A 21,538-nucleotide genomic window follows, 5' to 3' on the forward strand; every position below is an offset into this window, starting at 1 on the left:
CTCAGAACTTTCCATGCCTCAACTTTCCTCTTATAAACTGAGATGAAAAATCACTGCTCTGCCTACTTTATTTTAGCCTCATTTAATAATTTACAATAATGGATTTTAATCAAGATTAAGGCATATGCACAGGTAAATTGCATGTGGGTAATCAAAAGCATCTTGGTAAGTTTCACCTTTAAAAAGTTTTCAAAAATGTTACTTTGTTTTACCAATTAAAAAGAGAACTACATATTTAAACCAGTCCCTTTAAAAAAAAGAAAAAAGAATCACAGTGCTTCCTTACTTTTTTCTTTTTCTACTTCCATAACTTTCTTCTTCCATTCATCAAATGTTGGTATATCTTCTGGATCTTTGGGATTTGTTATAGATGCAGGGTCAATTTCTCCTGGTTTTGTATAATCAGAACTCTGACAGAAATGTCAAAAATAAACAGATTTCAGATTTCAAAGAATATAGAGAAAACAGATTAATAAATTATAATAGTAAATACAAATGTTTCTGTCAAATTAAATAAAAGTCCAGTTTTATAAGGAATGATAGTATTTTGAAAAAAAAACAAAAAATGTAAAAAGAAAAGTTTTGGTTTAACTTAAAAGTTGAGTTTCTCTTCGAAGAATTAAAATCTTCTACCTAAGCACCACAGGATGAATCCCTTCACATGTTAGCAATATTAGCATAGGTTGTAAAAAAACCTGTATAATATCGTAAGCCAAAAATTACCCACACAAAAACTGTACAAATAAATACTATAATTTTAATGCATCCATCTTAAAATCTACATTAAAATAATATACACATTAAAGGAAGCTAACTAATTTTAGATTTCGTATATTGTTTCTACAAAATCCTTAACAAGAAGTACCATTTACATAATAATGACCTAGTGTATAGCAGAGGGAACTCTAAATACTCTGTAATGACCTATATGTGAAAAGAATCTAAAAAAGAGTTGATATATGTATAATTGATTCACTTTGCTGTACAGCAGAAAGTAATACAACATTGTAAATAAGTCAATTATACTCCAATAAAAATTTAAAAAAAAAGAAGTACCATTTATATAAAAATTTTATGGTGGATGTAAAAACCTAAATGTGAAAAGCAAAGCTTAAAGAAAGTACAGAAAAACATCTTCATGATTCAGGCTATAAAAGGATTCAACAAGACGAAGAAAGAAATCATTTTTAAAAAGGCTGATACATTTGGATAGATTATAATTTAAAAATTAAATATATCAAAAGACCATAAACCACATGGTTCAAATAGCCAGAGACAGAAATAAATATCTGCAACACATTCAGCCAACAAAGAATTATTACCAACTATAAAGACTGCCTACAAATCAATAATGGGGGAGAGTGAAGGAGGAACAATAAACTAAGCAAAGAGAAAATACAAAACGTTCACTCTCAGTATAATCAGGGAATGCAAACGAAAACTAAAGATACTAAATAAATTATACCAATCTGACTGAGGTTAAAGTGTGACAGCCTATTGAGCCATGGGACATCTGTTAGACTGCTAAAGTGAGTTTAACATTTAGGAATATTAAATAAAGATATGCATACCCTATGACCCAATAATTCCACTCCTATGTATAAATATCAGTGAAAACACACATATGTGCCTAAGAAAATATGCATAAGGATACTTACTGCAGCACTATTGATAACATCAAAAAATTAGAAACAATCTAAAAATCCATTAATTGAAGAATAAATTGTGGTAGAATCGAACAATGCATAGACAAAACTCATAAACAATGTTGAGTAAAATGATACTTAAGACAAGAATGATACCATTTTACATTGTTTCAAAATATGCCAAATAATAGTAAGTATTGTTTGTAGCAATGCATATTTGGTAAAAGTTAAAAAACATGCTCTACCAATGTAAAAAACACCAAATTCAAGATAGTGGTTATATCTGAAGTGGAGAGAAGAAATGTAACTGGGAAGGGCATACAATTCAATCTGTAATTTTTTTCTTAATTGGAAGAATGTATACAAGGATGTTCATTCCATTTTTAAATTACTTCTGTATTCCTAAAACAACACATACTTATTAACAGTACCTTGAGAAGTGTACAAAACATCTATTTAGACAGCTTACTTTGGTAAATAGCACAAATCTCATACAGTATATATTTGCTATATTAGGGCACATTTTCGAGTACTAATACTAATTAGTGTATTAGTGTAATACATCAATACAAATGCCTATTACCTCCCTTTAGGAAGACTTATTAGCAAATTGGTTCCTATACAACCTCCACGTCGGAGTGTTTTGCAGAACACACTAATTTATCAAATAAAGTATGTGGCTATTAAAAAAATACATAGCAAAAAATAAAATTAAAGAAGTAGCATTATACTAATTTAATTTAAAAATTAAATAACAAAAATCTAGTTTGAATGAGAAAATAAACAAATATTTATAAAAATTAATATAGTTGAGATATTTAAGAGTAAAGCCCAAATACTAAAAGAAATACATAAGAAGTAAGAACATACACACACTCTTTGAGACCCAGGCAGAGCAATCACTATCGCCTCTTAGCAACAAATAAGAGAACTAAACAATACAATAAAATTACTTTGTAAAGCATTACAACAGGCAGAAGAGTGGAATTTTTAACTGTATTAATTACCTCCTAAATAACTTAATATTCCAGAAAAATTGTCAGATAATGAGCATATTATAAAGTGTCCAGTAGTTCTGTATACTATCCAGTTCAGGATAATTCTGCCCTGTTAAGTTTGTGTGAGTGGGAGAGAGCTTATCCCCGTTATCTCAAGGATCTGCAAGACACTGCTGCAAATGGTTAAGGAGAACAAGCAAATCTTGGACAAAACTGGCTGCCATGCTTGAATTTTACATTTGATACTTAAATAGCTCAAAGAAGACATTTTTGTAATGTTTGTCTAATTTTATTTATGCCTGTGGTATTTGACAACTGAACCGTAACATATGCTTGATTTGGCTTCACTGGGAAAATCAGTTCCTTCAAGATGTTGGACTATGAAATGGGGACCTCCTATATTTATAAAAAGCATCAAATAAACAGCTGGCCCAACGACACTAAAGTCTCCAGAATGAAGTTTAGTTAGTTATGAGTGCAGATTCACAGAAAATATGTGAAAGAAAAGGTGGAGAAGAGAAGATCCAAATTATAAAGAAACAAATGTGGATGTGGTACTCAGTATTTTAAAATACTCTGATTCCAAGCGTTTTGAAGTGCATAGAGTGGCCTTCATCTCTTTTATTCAGCTATTTCTTAGCTGAAGGGAGCACACTTCTCTGTCAACATTTCTTCAGGAAATTCTGTACTGGCCTCTATATGAAGTCAAAGTAGAACTCAAAAGAAGAAAAGAAAGTAAAACTGCTACACAGGAATGAGCCCTGTCTTTATTTTAAGAATCATATTCTTTAATATAAGCTGGTCTAGTTGTATTCTGCACACAAATAACAAAGGGTAAAATGTCCCTTTAACATAATTCTGGTTGAAGAGACTAAATTTAATCTTGTATTATTGAGTTAAATTTTTATTCTGAAGATACTTAAATTTAACAATCATAACTTCTTCTATATAGCTCTCTTAACTGCTTAAATAAGGACTTTATGTATCTGGTTATCAAATAATCAATGGTGGCAAAAAAACATTTATAATTAAATAAAACCGAAGAGAGTTCATACTTGGGACAACACTATGTATAAACAGTATCCTGGCAATAGTTCTGTGAAGTAACCACTTGCTCTCTGGGAGCACAGTTCACCTCAGTTCCACGTTCATCACTAACTACTAATCCCCTGACTTTATGGCAAATACGGATAGCAAATTACAAGATTAGCTAATAACAAAAATGCATTGTATAATAAAGTAGGAGACAGTGCAAGTTATTTACCTACCTCACTTTTTAAATTATCTGAAGCATTCAATGCAGATTTTGGATCACCACCACCCTGATCACTTGATGAAACTTTTGATTCAAATTCCGATTTTGTTATCTTTCCTTTGCCATGCGAAGATGACACATTTTCTATATGCTGGCCGACAAGGCTATTTGAAAGCAAAAGGCATATTAAATAAACAAATTTTAGCTGAGTAACGAGTATATGCAATCTAAACTATTGTAAGTGTACATGAGTACAAAGTAAACCAAGAACGGAGTACAAAGGGACCAGTTTTCTCTTAGTCATAAAGTGGAATTAAGCATGCACCAAAGTCTACTCAAACGTGACACTGCTGTTTATTACAGAACCATACAAAGGGCAAACAACTGCTCACACCCACCTTTCAGGTGGACTGACAAAGGAAGGCTGGTCAACTGGAGCATTTGCATCAAGGGCCTCACCAACATCACAATCAGTTTCAGATTGCTCAGTTTCACTTGGCTTGGCTATAGGAACAATACCAGATTTTTCTATTTCACTAAAATAGAAACAAAAAAGACAATCTGACAATTTAATGGATATAATGAACCATAAGTTAAAAGTGATATTACTGATTTCCAAAACAAATCTAAGCCAGAAAAGAATGCTTTACAGCTCTGCAGACGATTTTCAAGAATTCAGATATTTTAAATCGTGTAAAGATTTAAATTATGTAAACCGTTGACTCAATCTGTTAGTGCCCTTGCTTGGCCTTTAAATATTGGGTTGGCCAAAAAGTGCCTTGGGTTTTTAAGTAAAAATAAAAGACACATTTTTCATTTTCACCAAGAACGTTATTGAACAATGTATTCACCCTTTTGTTCCACTACCTTCTGCCATTTTTCAGGCAACTTCATAATTCCATTTTCCCAAAACTTTTTAGCTTTTTGAGCAAAGAACTGTTCCAGGTGCCTTTTACAGTCTTCCAGGGAATTGAAATTTTTTCCATTAAGAGAATTTTGTGAAGACCGAAGTAAATGGAAATCCAAAGGTGCAACGCCTGGTGAATACGGCGGATGAATCAGAACTTCCCAGCCAAGCTGTAACAGTTTTTGCCTGGTCATCAAAGAAACATGCAGTCTTGCGCTATCCTGATAGAAGATTATGTGTTTTCTGTTGACTAATTCTGGATGCTTTTTGTCGAGTGCTGCTTTCAGTTGGTCTAACTGGGAGCAGTACTTGTTGGAATTAATCATTTGGTTTTCTGGAAGGAGCTCATAATAGAGGACTCACTTCCAATCCCACCATATACACATATACACAACATCACCTTCTTTGGATGAAGACCGGCCTTTGGTGTTGGTGGTGCTGGTTCATTTCTCTTGCCCCATGATCTCTTCCATTCCACATTATTGTACAGTATCCACTTTTCATGGCCCGTCACAATTTGTTTTAAGAACAGAATGTTTTCATTACATTTAAGTAGAGAATCGCATACGGAAATACAGTCAAGAAGGTTTTTTCCGCTTAATTTATATGGAACCCAAACATCAAAGGGATTAACATAACCAAGCTGGTGCAAATGATTTTCGATGCTTGATTTGGATATTTTCAGTATGTTGGCTATCTCCCTCATGGTATAATGTTGATTGTTCTCAATTATTGTTTCGATTTGATCTCTATCAACTTCAGCTGGTCTACCCGACCGTGGAGCATTGTCCAGCGAGAAATCTGCAGCATGAAACTTCGCAAACCACTTTTGACACGTTCGATCACTCACAGCACCTTCTCCATACACTGCACAAATCTTTTTGTGCATTTCAGTTGTTTTTTTACCTTTCTTGAAATAATAAAGCATAACAGACCAAAAATGTTGCTTTTTTTCTTCCATCTTCAATATTAAAATGGCTACACAAAAATTCACCAATTTTGATGTCTTTTTTTAAATGCATGCTGATATGACAGCTGTCACATACAATCTAACAAAACTGCTTCGAATGAAGTTAAAGACAACTAAGTGCTACTAGAGTCATCTTACGGAAAAAAATGAACGAACCTTTTGGCCAACCCAATAGCTAATTACCAAATTTTAAAACAAAATATTATAGGTTAATACCTGATCTTGCCAAAAATAAGATTTTTAAATTATTTATTCTAAATGCATCTTCTCTAATGTTTCATTTCTATTAGTACATTCTACCAATATTAGAATTGTTGCCTATAGTATCAAGAGGTCATCTATTATCTCAAAACGCTTCACTAAAATTCTTAAAGCACTTCTGTAATTTCATTTAAAAAATATATACCTTAATATTTTTCTTTACCTCACTCCCATTTCACTAGACAGTCATGTTCAATATAATGAGAAAATAAGATGTACTGTTCAGATACATAGTATCTAGCCTTAAATTCTTTCTAAGCATTTAATATTTAAAAATTTTAAATACTATCATTATTTCTAAGCATGTCTTCTGTTACCTTGTCCCTTACCAGGGCAAACTCCTAAATGGTAACTGTAACATCTTTGTGTACAACTCCTTCAACCCAGTCCCTTACATTCTTGAAGAGAATAGGTGTCTAAAAAGTGCTTGTGGTAAAAAAAAAAAAAAAGTAGTGATGATAAAAATGATGATATTAACTGACACATATATTCTTACTATGTGCCAGATATTGTCCTATACATTTTATAAAAATTAACTCATTTGATAAAGGATATGTTTAATGTAGTATTAAGAGAAGGGAATTTTGTTTTGTTCTTTGTAGTGTTGCTGGAGCTAGGAGTATAAAAGAGATTTTCTAAATTAAGGAAACCTTCAACATCACTAATCATCACAGAAACGCAAATCAAAACCACAATGAGATACCACCTCACACCTGTCAGAATGGCTATTATCAAAAAGTTTACAAATAACAAATGTTGGCAAGGATGTGGAGAAAAGGGAACCCTTGTACACTGTTGGTGGGAATGTATATTGGTGCAGCCACTGTGGAAAACAGTAGGGAGGTTTCTCAAAAAACTAAAACTATGACCCAGCAATTCCACTCCTGGGTATATACCTGAAAAAAACAAAAACACTAATTTGGAAAGATACATGTACCCAATGTTCACAGCAGCATTATTTACAATTTCTAAGACAAGGAAACAACTTAAGTGTCCATCAACAGATAAATGGATAAAGAAGCTGTGGTGTGTGTATGTGTGTGTGTGGGGGTGTGTGTGTGTGTATATATATATATATATATATATATATATATATGTACACACACACACACCCCCACACACACAATGGAATACTAGTCAGCCAAAAAAAAGAACGAAATTTTGCCATTTGCAGCAACATGGATGGACTTGGAGGGCATTATGCTAAGTGAAATAAGTCAGAGAAAGATAAATACTGTATGATATAGCTAATATGTGGAATCTAAAAAATACAACAAACTAGTAAATATAATAAAAGCAGCAGACTCACAGATACAGAGACCAAACTAGTGGTTACCAATGGGGAGGGTGGGAAGGGGCAATATAGGGGTGGCAGGGTGGAAGGTACAAAGTACTGGGTGTTAAGACAGGCTCAAGGATGTATTGTACAACATGGGGAATATAGCCAATATTTTCTAATAACTATAAATGGAAAGTAAACTTTAAACAATGTATAAAAATAAAACAGGCATTATTACTTAGGTCTGCTATAAAGCCTTAATGTCAAATTTGAGTATCAAAGAAATTTTTCTGTCATTATCTAATCATATTTTTTTCTCTTTGTAATGACTTACTCAAGCTTTGAGATTGGAGTGATCTCTGAGGTAGATGAGCTGGAAGTATTTTCCACGTTTTCACTGTCCACAACTACACTGGAAGGATCTTCAGGCAGATCAACTGTAGGGAGTGTTTCAATCACAGATGGACTTAACTTTTTTGACTCCGTATTCTGTTTTTAAAAAAGTCAGTTATATTTAATGTTGGGATTAATAAACTATGTCTTTAGCTGAAGAGGGTATTATAAAAACTATGTCTCAAAAGTAACAATATAAATAAATAATGTTCACTAAAAAAGTACTTTTATAAAAATCCTTTCTTCCAACATTACCACCCTAAGGAATATACTTCATATTAAAATACAGGCTCTACATATTTTTCATGGCATTTCATAAACCAGAACAAAGCAGCTTGTCTTTCTTCTTTCCTATTTCCTATTTTATATCAGGACCCACAAAATCTCCCTCTTACTGTAATTAACTAATGCTAATAGCAACACAGAAATCCTATATAAATATATAAAATAGTACAACGCATAGTTTTTGCCCCTGAGCAGTTAAGAAGACAATGTGTATCAACAAATAACAACACAAGGCATGTATAAATAACATTACAAAGCAATACATGATTCTTGCTGCTCCTTCAAGGCCCGTATGCTCTGGGCCATTCACTCCTCCAAAACACAAACTGAAACGTACTTAATACCTACTCATGTTTGAAAACCTCTTATCAGTACCTCCTCCCCCACAACTAACCCTAAATAGAGTTAGCCGTTCCCCTTCTTCTATGCCTCCACTGTTCTCTATACAGACTTTAATCACAGGATCTATAACACCTCAATTGCCCTTATTTATTTCTTTCTCTTCTTCAACTACACTATAAATGTCTTGAGTAAGGACTATGTTTTCTTGATCTTCATGTTCCTAGTGTCTAGCACAGTATCTAGCACACAGTAGACATTTAATAGTTACTAAATGAATATCAAGTGAGAGGTACTCGTGCTCAGTTCAAGGTAAAGAGAAACGAAGGACTACTCTGGACTAGAAGAACTAGGACTCTGAAGAACAGGGCGGCCAGTACAGCAGCAGAAAGGAAACATGAGGCAGAGTCAGAAGAATACAAAATAAAATGTGATCGTTTGGGGAATTATTTACACTGGAACGAAAAATTCACAAAAGAATACAAATACTTTGCATTTTATGATGGAGGCTTTGAGAAAAGAACCATTACAATTTTATAAAATACTGCATTATCATTCAATATGCATGCAATATAAAAAAATTAGTAAGATATTTTACACTTGTTTTTTCTTAGTTACTAAGTCTCCAAAATCGATGTGTATCTTATAGTTACAGCAAATCTCAACTTGGACTATCCACATTTCCAATGCTCAATAGCCATAGGTAGCTAGTGGCTACTATATTGAACAGCACAGGTCTCTAAGATGCAGTAAGCACTGCAAAGTATTTGAACAAGAGAATACCATAATAAAGATTCAGGAAAATGAACAATGGCTGGACTGTTCAGGATACTCATAAAATTGAAGGGCTACAGAGATCACTTTTACTCTTACGCACAAATCTTTTCCAAATGTCCTCCAGAATCCAATAAAATGAAACTTACTATATCTCCTTAGATAACCCAATTAACTCATAAAATAACTCTGGCTGCATTTTTTTAAGAGAATTCTCCCTCCTTTTAAGCTGAAATTTGTTTTTGTTAATATTTGAGATATTTAGTTTTTCCTTAGTCCTTCTTCCCTCCAGATCAAATATCCCCAGTTCCTTCAGTCATTCCTGATATTAAATGGTTTCCAGATGCTTCAGCATTCTGATCAGCTTACATTTTGGTCTAGTTTTTAATATCTTTCATAAAATCTGGTATACAAAATGGAAAATAACATTTAGGATGTAATATGAGATTAAAAGGAAAAAATACACTCAACCTATTATTTATTAATCCATATTCCACACTAAGTGGTAAAATTTTGGTATCAAAATGCTCTGTGTTCTACATATAAATACATTAAGTCAGAAAATAATTTCCCCTGACATCCGAAAAACTGAAGAGTCAAGATAAACTATAGAGAGCCAAAATGGAATCTAGAAGAAAGGAGGACTTACAACCAAACCTATACCACAGAGAAAACAGTCACATTTACTATTAAACCTGTAATTCCGAATTTTCTCAAAAGTAGTACTCTTAGCAGGTGACTAGTATTAAGGCCAGCTGCATGGTACTACAAAAAGAAAAAAATAAAAATACACAATATGGTGACCAAACAGGTTTTCTATTTTGTGAAGTGGTTTGAAAAGGCATATCATTAAAAATCAAAGCAACAAAGCTTACTTGTACATTCACAACGTAGTCATCTTTTACTTTGTGTTCTTCTGGAGGAACAGGTAAGCTTGAACCCACCTTTCCCGATAATTCGGCATTGATAGGTCCCTCTCTTTCATCCTATATTGCAACAAAGAAAAGGCCAACTGATAAAATTGTTTCACAAAACAGTCCTGAAGCAACATTAAAGACCATCTTTCTATACTTTACAACCAAAACACTTTACTGTGACTTTAATGTCTTTTATTTGTTTCCATGCTTATTGTCTACCTTCCTGCATTACCCTCCTTACTGCTTCACTTCAAATGTATACTACATGTGTGTGCTGGTGGTATAGTGATGAGCATAGCTGCCTTCCAAATATACACTACATCTGATTTCTTAATAAACACTTTAGTCCTACTACCCAGCACTATGTGTCAGTAAGTACTTGATAAATGAATGTACTTATAGTTCTTTGTGTCATCTCTCTTGACACTCACTTTCAAATTAGAATTTCAGATATATTGTCCTTAAATTTATCTTCTGGCATATAAGCTTCATAAAAGCAAAGTTCAGATTCATCATTATCTAAGCCTGTATAGCATATACTAGGTACCCGAATGTTTGCTGAAAGAACGTTTCCCCTTCCTTAATGCTCTGCTTAAACTCATTCTTACAACATTTAAGTTTTCAAATTTCTCATCAAAGAAGATATCAGCTCTAAATCTTATAGACTGTAGATAGAAGCACACAATTATACTTTATTCGGAGAGATACCCAGCAAGTCTTCAAAATTTTAACTGCTCCATCCCAGAAATATATCCTGTATAACTCAGAAAATTAAATAATCTACTCTAAACACAATATCATGCCAAAAAAAAAAAAAACAGCCCAAGCATGTAATTATAAGTTTGTGCATTCACACACACACACAAACGTACACACAAACATGCATGCACACACACAGCTGAGAAACAATGCAAAAGTCTGTCAATAAATAAATGCTTAATAAATTGTGATACACCCATATGACAGAATAAAAATGTAGCTATTCAGAAGAATACAGTAACATGCAAAGGTATCCATGAGATATTACTGGGGAAGAAGGGAAATAAATTTGTACAATATTTTTTTAATAAAAATTAAAACATTAATTTGTATGCTATAAAATGATATATCTATAACCACAGAAAATGGTCTGAATGTTTTCACAAGAAACAGTAAATTGTGGTTCCTTTGAGGAGGGGAATGGGATATAAATATGAATATCTTATAGTGGGTATAAATTACATCTGTAATTTAAAATAAGTATATTGATTTGGGGGGAGGGGGGAGCCAAATCTAGCTAAAGTCAATACTCACCTTTCATCATTTAAAATGATAACTCACCTTTCATCATTTAAAATGATAAAATAATAAATTATTTAGACACCATCAGATTTTTTGGACTCTATTCACTCCACACAATTATATAAAACAAAGTACATAGCCACTAATTGCAGACTTTCCCTATAATCCTCATTTCTAATAGTTTTTAATTTATAAGACTGGGGTTTCTTTAGAAACCCTTTAACTAGTTAAAGCATTAAAAAGAGAAACCTAGTTTTCTCTCTGAATAGGCACTATTTTTTCTCCTTACTGTAGGACTAAGGATGTTATTACAACATTCCAAATATAAGCAACAAGAATAAATATATAAATATCTCAGAGTCACATTAATTTCAGAATTACCTGAGTAACTCCTCATATTATAGCAAAGAAAATTACAAATCTCCACCAAAAATTATGTCATAGTATTTTTGAAATACTTTTATTCCAAATGTTTTGAGGAAGTCTTAGAAAGCTAATACACAAATTACAACTTCAACTTCATTTAAGGTACCTTTTTCTGGAATTGTACATCTTCATTTTCTAGTGCACAATTGTCATCTTGAGAGTAGTATGATGAAGCTGAAGAACTCTCTTTGCAACATACATGCCAACTGGGAAGCCTGTAAAACATCCACCGTCACCACCACCAAAAAAAAAAAGAAGAAGAAAAAAAAGTTGTTAAGCCAACATATTCCATACCTGGACTAGAATTTGAGGCAATAAACAAACAGATGGTTCTTATCCTAACGCCCTTGAGAACTTAACAATTTAATGATGAAGACAAATGTACATAAGACAAAGATTTTTTATTTAATGCCCTAAGAAAACCATAAACAGTGTTATCAGCACTCCAAGTAAGGCATCATGAATCTCATGAAGGTAAAACAGGAAAAACTTCACAAAAGGAGTATCTGATAATTATCACAAAAGGAACAGAGAAAGTTGTCAAAGAGCTAACCTCCTCAGAAAGCATCAGATGCCAATGATATTCTAAATTCTACCGAATATTTAAGAACAGATAACTCTAAAGCTACCTAAACTATTGATATTTCAAAGCATTTAAGGTAATTTAAGGTAATATGTATGGCAGATCTGAAAACCACATACTGAAGTGACAAAAAAAGAAACTTAAAAAATTAGACAGACTGACTCTAAACTTTATATAAATAGAATAGTCAAGAAGATTTTAATGTGGGGAAACTAGACATCTAAGAAACCACAATAATCACAACAATACGGTAGTGAGATGAGAGAGGAAAAGGGAATCCCCAGGGTGACTGGAAAGAGAATTCCTAGGATGACAGCTGTACGTACACAAAGAACAGAGGGCAACCATACTAAATTGGAGGTCATCAGAAGCTCTGGAAGAGTCTTCTTTAGGAGGATGAAATTAACAGCACAACTGATGAGTCTGAAAATCTCAAGAACAGATTTACATAACTGGCAGATAATTTGTAATTAAATAGAAAAATAAGCAAACATAACAAGTCAAATATTAGTACCATGAAAAAGGAAAAGCAGAACAGAAGAGGGAAAAGTAATCATGTTTCACTACACAGCTCAGTTGTATCATTTATAGTAATAATATAAACACTGAATACTGATCTAACCCAAATTATGACTAAACTGTATTACTAGCATGTGCTTAAGAGAATCTGATCATCTGTAGTAAAATACCTAAAACTGACATTAAAGCAATTATTTTAGAGACAAAGAGGTAAACATAAAATTCATCAGCTAAGAGATGAAAGTGGTTTCCTTGAAAGAAATAATGGGGAAAGAGGGATGAGGGAATGGCTTATTTGCAAAAGCAAACAAACAAAATCCTTTTAGAGCTATCTGACTTTTTGATATGAATACATCATTTTGATAAAAATTAAAACCAAAAAAAACAAAAAGAGAAGAGCAAAGTACATAATAATATATACATATAGTATGCTACCATGTGTGCATATGTGTACTAAAGGCACCTGTATGTGCATAAATTTCTCTGGAAGAATTAAAAAGAAAAAAAAAAGCACCACCTTGGTTGCCTCCAGGGTGGAAAACTGAGTGACTGACCGGGTGACAGGATAATAGATGGATATTCTTCACTCTACAATACTCTATGTCTTTTGAACCACAAGAATATATTACTTATTCAAAATTTCATACAGATATATCACTATTTATTAAATATTTCTTTATTGATAGACTTTTGCATTGTTTCTCAGCTGTGTGTGTGTACACATGTGTGTTTGTAGGTGCATTTGTGAGTGTATATATACACATATTTGGGACAGCAAAAACTTTCAGATATTCAAAACTGTGGGTGTTAGAATTTTGGAGATTATGCCCCCTTATTTTCTATATTCCTTTCCATACTTTCTAAATTTCTACCATGAGCACATACTAGTTTTATCATCAAGAATTCTGCATGTATATGTGTATATGTGTGTATAAATCCTAATATTCACAGTTAATGTGAAGATGGCCAAAAGACATTAAATCTCATGATCCTAATCTTTACTATCATATAATCAAATCCCATTATCCAAAGTTAGGAGTTTTTGGGTGAGACTGGCATTTGAATCAGTGGACTCAGTAGACTGCCCTCCCCAATGTGAGTGGGCATCATCTAATCCTCTGAGGGCCTGAACTGAACAAAAATCAGAAGAATTTGCCCTTTTTTCCTCTGCCTCACTATTTGAGCTGAGGCATCTCATCTTCTCCTGCCCTTTAACTGGGATTTATATCTTCAGCTCTACTGGTTAATAGGCCTTCAGACTTGGCCTGAATTAACCACTGGTTTTCCTCGGTCTCCAGCTTACAGATCGCAGACTGTGGGTCTTCTCAGCTCCCATAATCGTGTGACCCAACGCCTCATTTTATTTATATATATATATATATATATATATGGTTGGTTCTATTTCTCTGAAGAACGTGAATATACCTAACATTAATATAGGCTACATTCTTTACCTATCTACCCTATTCCTCCTCTTAATTACAGCTTTATCAACAGTATCACTTAAATACCTCTAACATATCAGTCCCTATTTAAGGACAGATATTAATTAAGGACAGACCTGTAAAGATAACCTTAATTTTGTGTATAAAAAAAGCCTAAAATAGATAAAATTTATCACCAACTAATAACTGTCAAGAAATTTTAAATCACCAAAGTAAAATGAAACACCCCAAACCCACTCCAACTCTACTGAAGAAGAATGAATCTCTATAATGGGGTCTTTACTTTCAACAAGTTCCCCCAGGTGAATTAGATATGCATGCCCCCTCATTAAGAATCAGTGGGTCACATTACAATGGCTGAGGGCACTTTGTTGCATGATTAAATGGGTCTCATTCCATACTACTTAAGCAAGTTTCAAAAACTGTACTATGAAAACCCCAAGCCTCATGAGATGAGTTTCAAAACTTTTAAGAAGTTCAGCACCACAAATCACATCAAGATAAATGGCAGTCTGTGAGCCTGACACTCTCCCTCAGTTCAAAATGAGTACTCCCCACTACTATTTGTAAGTTGATTCTGTGCCATGTATATCCTCTCTTACACTTAAACTCTTTGAGAATCAATTCCATATTCCTAACTACTGATACTTTAGCCCCTCCCGACAAAGCCAAAACCTGCAAACATTATGTGCTTAATAAATATTTATTAAATGAATAAGGGTTCTGAGGGGAACTGTTTTGTAGCAAGTAGCAGAAAGGAAATTAGGTCACTTATCATTCCTCTTCCCATCAGCCCCATCACCTCCACCACTACTACTCCCCAACTCACCCACCCACCCACCACCCCCTCACACACACACAAACTCAAAAAACAGAATCTGGAAACTAAGAGGACATTTATTCCTTTTTGCCAATTCCTCCCCAATAACGTGGCATGGATTCACCATTCATACAGAAAGGTATTAACTTTCAGAGTAAATGTAATTAAAAGTCTTGTAAAATTCACATTTGAGTGTCATTTAGGATAGCAACAGCTAACAACTTCTAAAGCCTGGAAACAAAATTATGCAGCAGAATAATCCTTTGGTTAAAGAGGAAACAATAGGGAACATTACAAAACACAGCAGAAGACTACAGGTCGAAATTGGTGGGATGCCGGTAAGACAGCAGCAGGAAAACTATGCTTCTGAGCACATTTGGAGACACTGAATACAAAAGAGCTAATCTTTCAACTCAAGAAGATAAAGGACTGTAAATCTAAAGAAAAAAGGAAGACTATAAGGACAGAAATCACTGAAATAAAAAACAAAACCAAAAAAAGCAAAGAAGATTAAGAAAACCAAGTTAGTCCTTCGACGAAAATATTAAAAAGATAAACCTCTGGAAAAACCGATAAAGGAGAGTTGGTGATGTGAATTAACAAAATATGTTCTAAAAGCATGAAATAACCACAAACAAAACAGATTTTTAAAAATTATAAAATATTACCAGCTATATATACTAATATATTTGAAAACTCAGAAGAAATGGATGTTTCTAGAAAAATAACAAAATTGGCACAAAGTATACAAAAATTGGAATTAATTGATGATAATTAAAGAAATTTGAGTGGATTAATCAACACCATACACAGAGAAAAAGGAAATCTCACTCTTTCTTTTCCCACTTTTTATTTGGAAATAATTTCAAACTTTCAGAAGAAATGCCAACATAGCACAAAGAACATCCACAAACCCTTTGCCCATATCAACCTATTGTTAACATTTTGACCCATTGGTTCCATCATTTGCCATTTGCTCCTGGCAAGCACATAGCCCTCCCTCTCTCCCCACTCCACGTAATTTATCTCTAAATATCTTCTGTATGTATTTCTTCAGAATAAGGATATTCTCTTACACAACCATGCCACAATTATCAACCTTAGTAAATGTTACATTGACACAATAATCTATGTCCCCAGTAGTGTCCTTACAGCATTCCCCCTCTCCCCACCTCAAGTACAGAATCGAGTGTAAGATCATATCCTGCATTTTTCATGTGCCTTCAGCCTCCTTTAACCTGGAATAGTTCTTGGCTTTTACCTTATGTGGCACTGACATTTTGAAGGACATAGTCCTTTTATTTTGAAATAATACGGTCCTTTTTTGAGGTTTGTCTGATGTTTCATCATGAGCAGATTCAGGTTATGTATTCCTGGCTGGAAGCCTTCATAAGCGATGTTGTGTCTTTCTCAGGGTATTATATCCAGAAGCATACGATATCCATCTGTTTCGGCACTTGCAATTCCACTTTTAGGTACTTCTTAAGGGAAATGAAAACTATGTGTACAAAAATGTCCCCTGTAGCTTTCACTACTAATAGCCAAAAACTGGAAGCAGACCAGATGTTCAACAGGAAAATGTAAACAAACTGTAGTATATTCATACAATGTACTACTTCTCAAAATAAAAAGGAATGAATTACTAATGAATGAAAAAAGATAGATAAATCTTGGAAGCATTACACTGAGTGAAAGAAGCCAGACACCAGAATAAATACTATATAATTCCATTTAAATAAAGTTCCAGAATTAGCAAAACTATCCATGGTGATAGAAATCAAATCACCGGTTGCTTCAGGGAATTCTGTAGAATGGGACATGAAAAAACATTCTGGAGTGATGGAAATGTTCCATACCTTGATGGGGTGTGAGTTATACAGATGTATACATTTGTCAAAACTGATCCAACTATACAGTTGATAACATATGTGCATTTCACTGTATGTAAATTATTTCAATTTAAAAATATAAGAAGCAAAAAAGTGAATATTTTCCTCCCCAGCAATAACAAAATAGAAAATAAACTATTAGCAATAACAAAAATTATAAAATAATTTACAGAAATTAACCTTAAAAATTACACAACCACTTATAGAGAAAAAATGTTAACTCTAATAATGACCATAAAATGAAGAGACAAATAAATGAAGATCTAATATGTTCATGGATGGAATGCTACTGACAGCAGAGTAAAGACAGCAATTCTCCCCAAAGTAATTCATCACTCAAATATAACTCCTATCAAAATACCTGAAGGGGGACTTCCCTGGTGGTCCAGTGGTTGAGAATCTGCCTTCCAATGCAGGAGACGCGGGTTCAATCCCTGGTCGGGGAACTAAGATCCTACATGCCACAGGGCAACTAAGCCCACATGCTGCAACTACTGAGCCCGCACGCTGGAACGAAAGATCCTGCGTGCTGCAACTAAGACCCAACGCAGCCAAAAAAAAAAAGACAACAAAAAAACCTGAAGGATCCTTACTGTATAGGACAGGAAACTCTACTCAACACTCTGTAATAACCCAAATGGGAAAAGAATCTGAAAAAGAATAGATATATGTATATGTATAACGGAATCACTTTGCTGTACACCTGAAACTAACGCAACATTGTAAATCTACTATAGTCCAATATAAAATAAAAATTAAAAGAGAATCCTAAAGACAAAAACAAACAAACAAAAAAACCTGAAGGCTCCTAATGTTCTAAATATGATATGGAAAAACCAGTCTAAGAATAACTATATTAACAAAAAAAGGAAAGACAAGTGTTTCACCTTGCCAGATAATTAAGATTTACTACAAAACCACCCTAATTCGTCTATAGTACTGGGATCGCAAAAGACAAGCAACTGGAACAAATACTCCCAAATGCATTTGCTGGCATAAAGTCTCTCATTAGAAGCAGCCTGCACACAAAGGTCTCAATAAATACCCATTGAATGAATGAATAAATGACATCAGGCCTTCCTGAGGCATCTGCCACATCATTAACTATGTAGAATTCACTTAATGATGATTCTAGTAACTAAAACAAGCTTCTAAAAAAGTGTTCAGTGGAAAAAAGTAGGAAAAAGAATGAGATTAATAGCATTATACCCTGTATGTAAATTTTAAAACATATAAACAAAACATTATTTTGGAAGAAAACACAAGTATATGAAGTAAATACATGAAGGTCGACTGGAAAAACACATCAAATATACTCTAGGGTAAATGCCTAACATGGGGGAGATAGGAGTGAAAATGAAGATAGAAGATAAAAGAGTAATGATGTAAAATGGAGGAAAAAGGGGGACCCATACAGAAGGTGGCATAAACAGAGTATGATCAATCCAATCCTAAATATCTGACGTCTCTAGAAGAAAACACAGTCTTTTTTTTAGTGTGCCAGGCAGTTTAGATTAAAATATTAATCTAACTCTTACAAGTAAACTAAAGCTCAGAAGTTAACTGGCCCAAAGTCACTCAATTTGTGACTACAAATCTAGATCTACCTCTCCAAAGCCTACGATCTTTCTGTAGTGCTACATTTCTTATTTAATACTCTCTGGTCAATAGATAAATGAAAAGAAAGGTGAGAAAATAACACTAATCCATTCCCTTAAGAACTGATGATGTTAGTCATGGCTAGTTACAGCAGAACATAAAAATATAAGAACTATTACAAGGGAGGGGCAATATTTACCTCTTGATTTAGAAAGCAGCCACAAGAGATAAATACAAAGCTTTGTAGTGTAGTGGCTAGGGCATGGACTTCAGAGTCAAAAGACCCAAGTGTTAATCCCAGGTGCATTCTCTTGGACAAATTACAAAACCTGTATGTCTCCACTGTAAAATGGGAAAATGAAATAATGCATGTGCAATGCTTAGCCTGGCACAGAATATGCACTCAAATGTTAGCAGTTGTTATCAGCTACTATCCTTATCTTCTTTCATTTATCAAATTCCAGAGTAGTGTAAACAGTTGTCCCTAGGTATCTTGGTTCCAGCACCCCCTGCAGATAGCAAAATCCACAGATGCTCAAGTCCCTTGCAGTAGGCCCTCAGTATCCCTCCTCAAATCAAAATGGGTTGAATGGTTTGAAACATACAAGTATGAGGCTACTCCAGCTTCCTGTATCCCTTCTGGCTGCGAAACAAATGTGTACGAGCTCACACTTACCACTCTCCAAATACCTTCTACTTCCACTCACAAAAACTTATCAATCACCTCTCTCTTTTGAAAACAAGGCCTTTTTCTCAAATTTCAAGCTTTTCAGGCTATCTGAGACTTTTATATTGCTGACCATTCAAATGACCTCCTTAAACCTCTTTCCACCTTCCCTAGTTTCCGCTCTCAGAGCTTTACTTTGCTTGTCACCTTTGTTTGTTCTAAGTATCTGCAGAAACTCCATGTTCAAAGGTTCTGCTTCAAAAATGATCCCCTCTATGAGGACAGCTCCAGCCCAAATCTCATTTTCACTGAAGTCTGCATTTAAGTGCCTATATAACGTTTCCACTAGGATATTCTACTCGCCTCAACTAACATCTCCTTCTCCTTTAAAACTCTTTGCAACTCTTCCAGTTCTTTTTTAACACCTCCAATTCCTCTAGTTGCCCAAGTTAAAAGAAAAAAAATTAACTCCTCTTCTCTCTTTGAACTTTACTTCACAGATACATCATTTTAGACCCTAGAATTTATTCTCTCAACCACAGTAGGCTCCAAGAAAGCAGCTACTTTTTCTGTTTTGTCCACCAGAATCTTGCACAGAAGGCAGCACACAGAAAAGCCTCAGTAAACATCTCTTGACATTGAGATGGACAACAGAAAGGCGGTGTTGAAGACCAAGAGCTGGTTAGAGGCAAACTAAAACCCAGTTCTTCTGAATCGTAGCCCAATGCTGTTTCTACTGTACTACATTGCCAACTTGCCAACCTATCACCAAACCAGATCATTTACTTCCTGAAAATCTCTGCTCAATGAACCCTCTTCATTTCTACTGCCAAGTTAAGTCCTTGTTATGAAAAACTTCAACTATTCCAATTGCTTTTCATTTAGTATTCATCCCTCCAGCCTTTCTCCTGTAACACAATGATGTCAAAATAACACTCTCCAAACGCCACTTCTCTTGCTGGATCTTTACTGCCTTACTCCTTGGTTTAGCTTGCAAAACCCATCACAATTTCCAGAATACACTCAGCCCTCCGCATCCACGGGTTCCACATCTGGGTAGAGGGAGGGCTGAGTGTACTATGCCATTTTACATAACAGACTTGAGCATCCAAGGTTGGGTCCTGGAACCAATCCCCCACGGATACCAAGGGATGACTTTAGCTTTTATTTTCTACTCAGGCTTGTCTGCTTACTATCACTTCCACCCATATCAAGTACATCGTCTCTTTTACTCATAACCTTTCTCATTTCTCCTGACAATTAAGTACTGTCTGCCCACTGCAGGCAGGCAAGCAGACACACACACATAAACTAGGGAAAGGCCACTATTCATATTAGCAGCACCAGTGTATCTTATTTCAGTTCATGAAGCACCTGTATTCCACAGAAGTAAAGTATATGAACCACACATGTCATTTCTCTTAAAATCAAGTCTTCCTTGACAACTCCAGTCCAGTTTTTTCCCTTTTTTAAGCAACTACTAAACAATTTAGCTCTTTGTATTGTTCACTAATGTTCAAATCAGATATCTTAGAATGTTAAAAGTGCAAAAGAAAAATCTCAGAATTCATCTAATTTAGCAGTAATGACTGGAATGCACAAAAGAGTATCCCAAACTTAACCAAATCTCCAAGGTAAGTGCCGTAGGCATGTATTTTTTTTTAAAGCTTCATGAATAATTCTATTATTCATTCCTTGTAGAGCCAATCCAGTCAGCCCCATTTTTTAGATAAGAAAATTGACAAACAAAGAAAAGGTAGAGAAACTTGCCTAAGGCCACCTCCCAGCCTACAGGCAGCAGAGAGTAGTGGTTAAGAGCACAGGCTCAGACTCAGGCTACTTAAATTCCAGCTCACTGCTTACTGAGAATTTAGGCAAGTTGGTTAATTTCTTTGTATCTTTCTTAATCTCTTTAAAATGGTATGTCTATCTCAAAAGAGGTTAATTAGAACAAAATGAGTTAGTGTATATAAAGCACTTAGAACAGAAATAAGTGCACAGAAAAGCTGCTCAACATCACTAATTATTAGAGAAATGCAAATCAAAACTCCAATGAGGTATATCACCTCACACCAGTTAGAATGGGCATCATCAGAAAATCTACAAACAACAAATGCTGGAGAGGGTGTGGAGAAAAGGGAACTCTCTTGCACTGCTGGTGGGAATGTCAACTGATACAGCCACTATGGAAAACAGTATGGAGGTTCCTTAAAAAACTAAAAATAGAATTACCATATGACCCAGCAATCCCACTACTGGGCATATACCCAGAGAAAACCATAATT

General features: G+C 34.3%; 1 protein-coding gene across 2 annotated transcripts in view; it reads right to left on the reverse strand.

Moving 5' to 3' along the window:
* Positions 1–21,538, reverse strand: part of SUCO (SUN domain containing ossification factor) — a 72,743-nt gene that overhangs the window by 44,122 nt on the left and 7,083 nt on the right. For both annotated transcript variants that reach the window (XM_061183100.1, XM_061183101.1), the window contains exons 2-7: positions 11,838–11,946; positions 9,983–10,093; positions 7,651–7,805; positions 4,298–4,435; positions 3,913–4,063; positions 287–410 (exon numbers count right to left, since the gene is read on the reverse strand). In XM_061183100.1, the coding sequence (XP_061039083.1) occupies positions 287–410; positions 3,913–4,063; positions 4,298–4,435; positions 7,651–7,805; positions 9,983–10,093; positions 11,838–11,946 (788 nt within the window). The remainder of the gene's footprint in view (positions 1–286; positions 411–3,912; positions 4,064–4,297; positions 4,436–7,650; positions 7,806–9,982; positions 10,094–11,837; positions 11,947–21,538) is intronic.

Source organism: Eubalaena glacialis, chromosome 3, assembly GCF_028564815.1.
Source record: "Eubalaena glacialis isolate mEubGla1 chromosome 3, mEubGla1.1.hap2.+ XY, whole genome shotgun sequence".
In the NCBI taxonomy this organism is placed as follows: Eukaryota; Metazoa; Chordata; class Mammalia; order Artiodactyla; family Balaenidae; genus Eubalaena; species Eubalaena glacialis.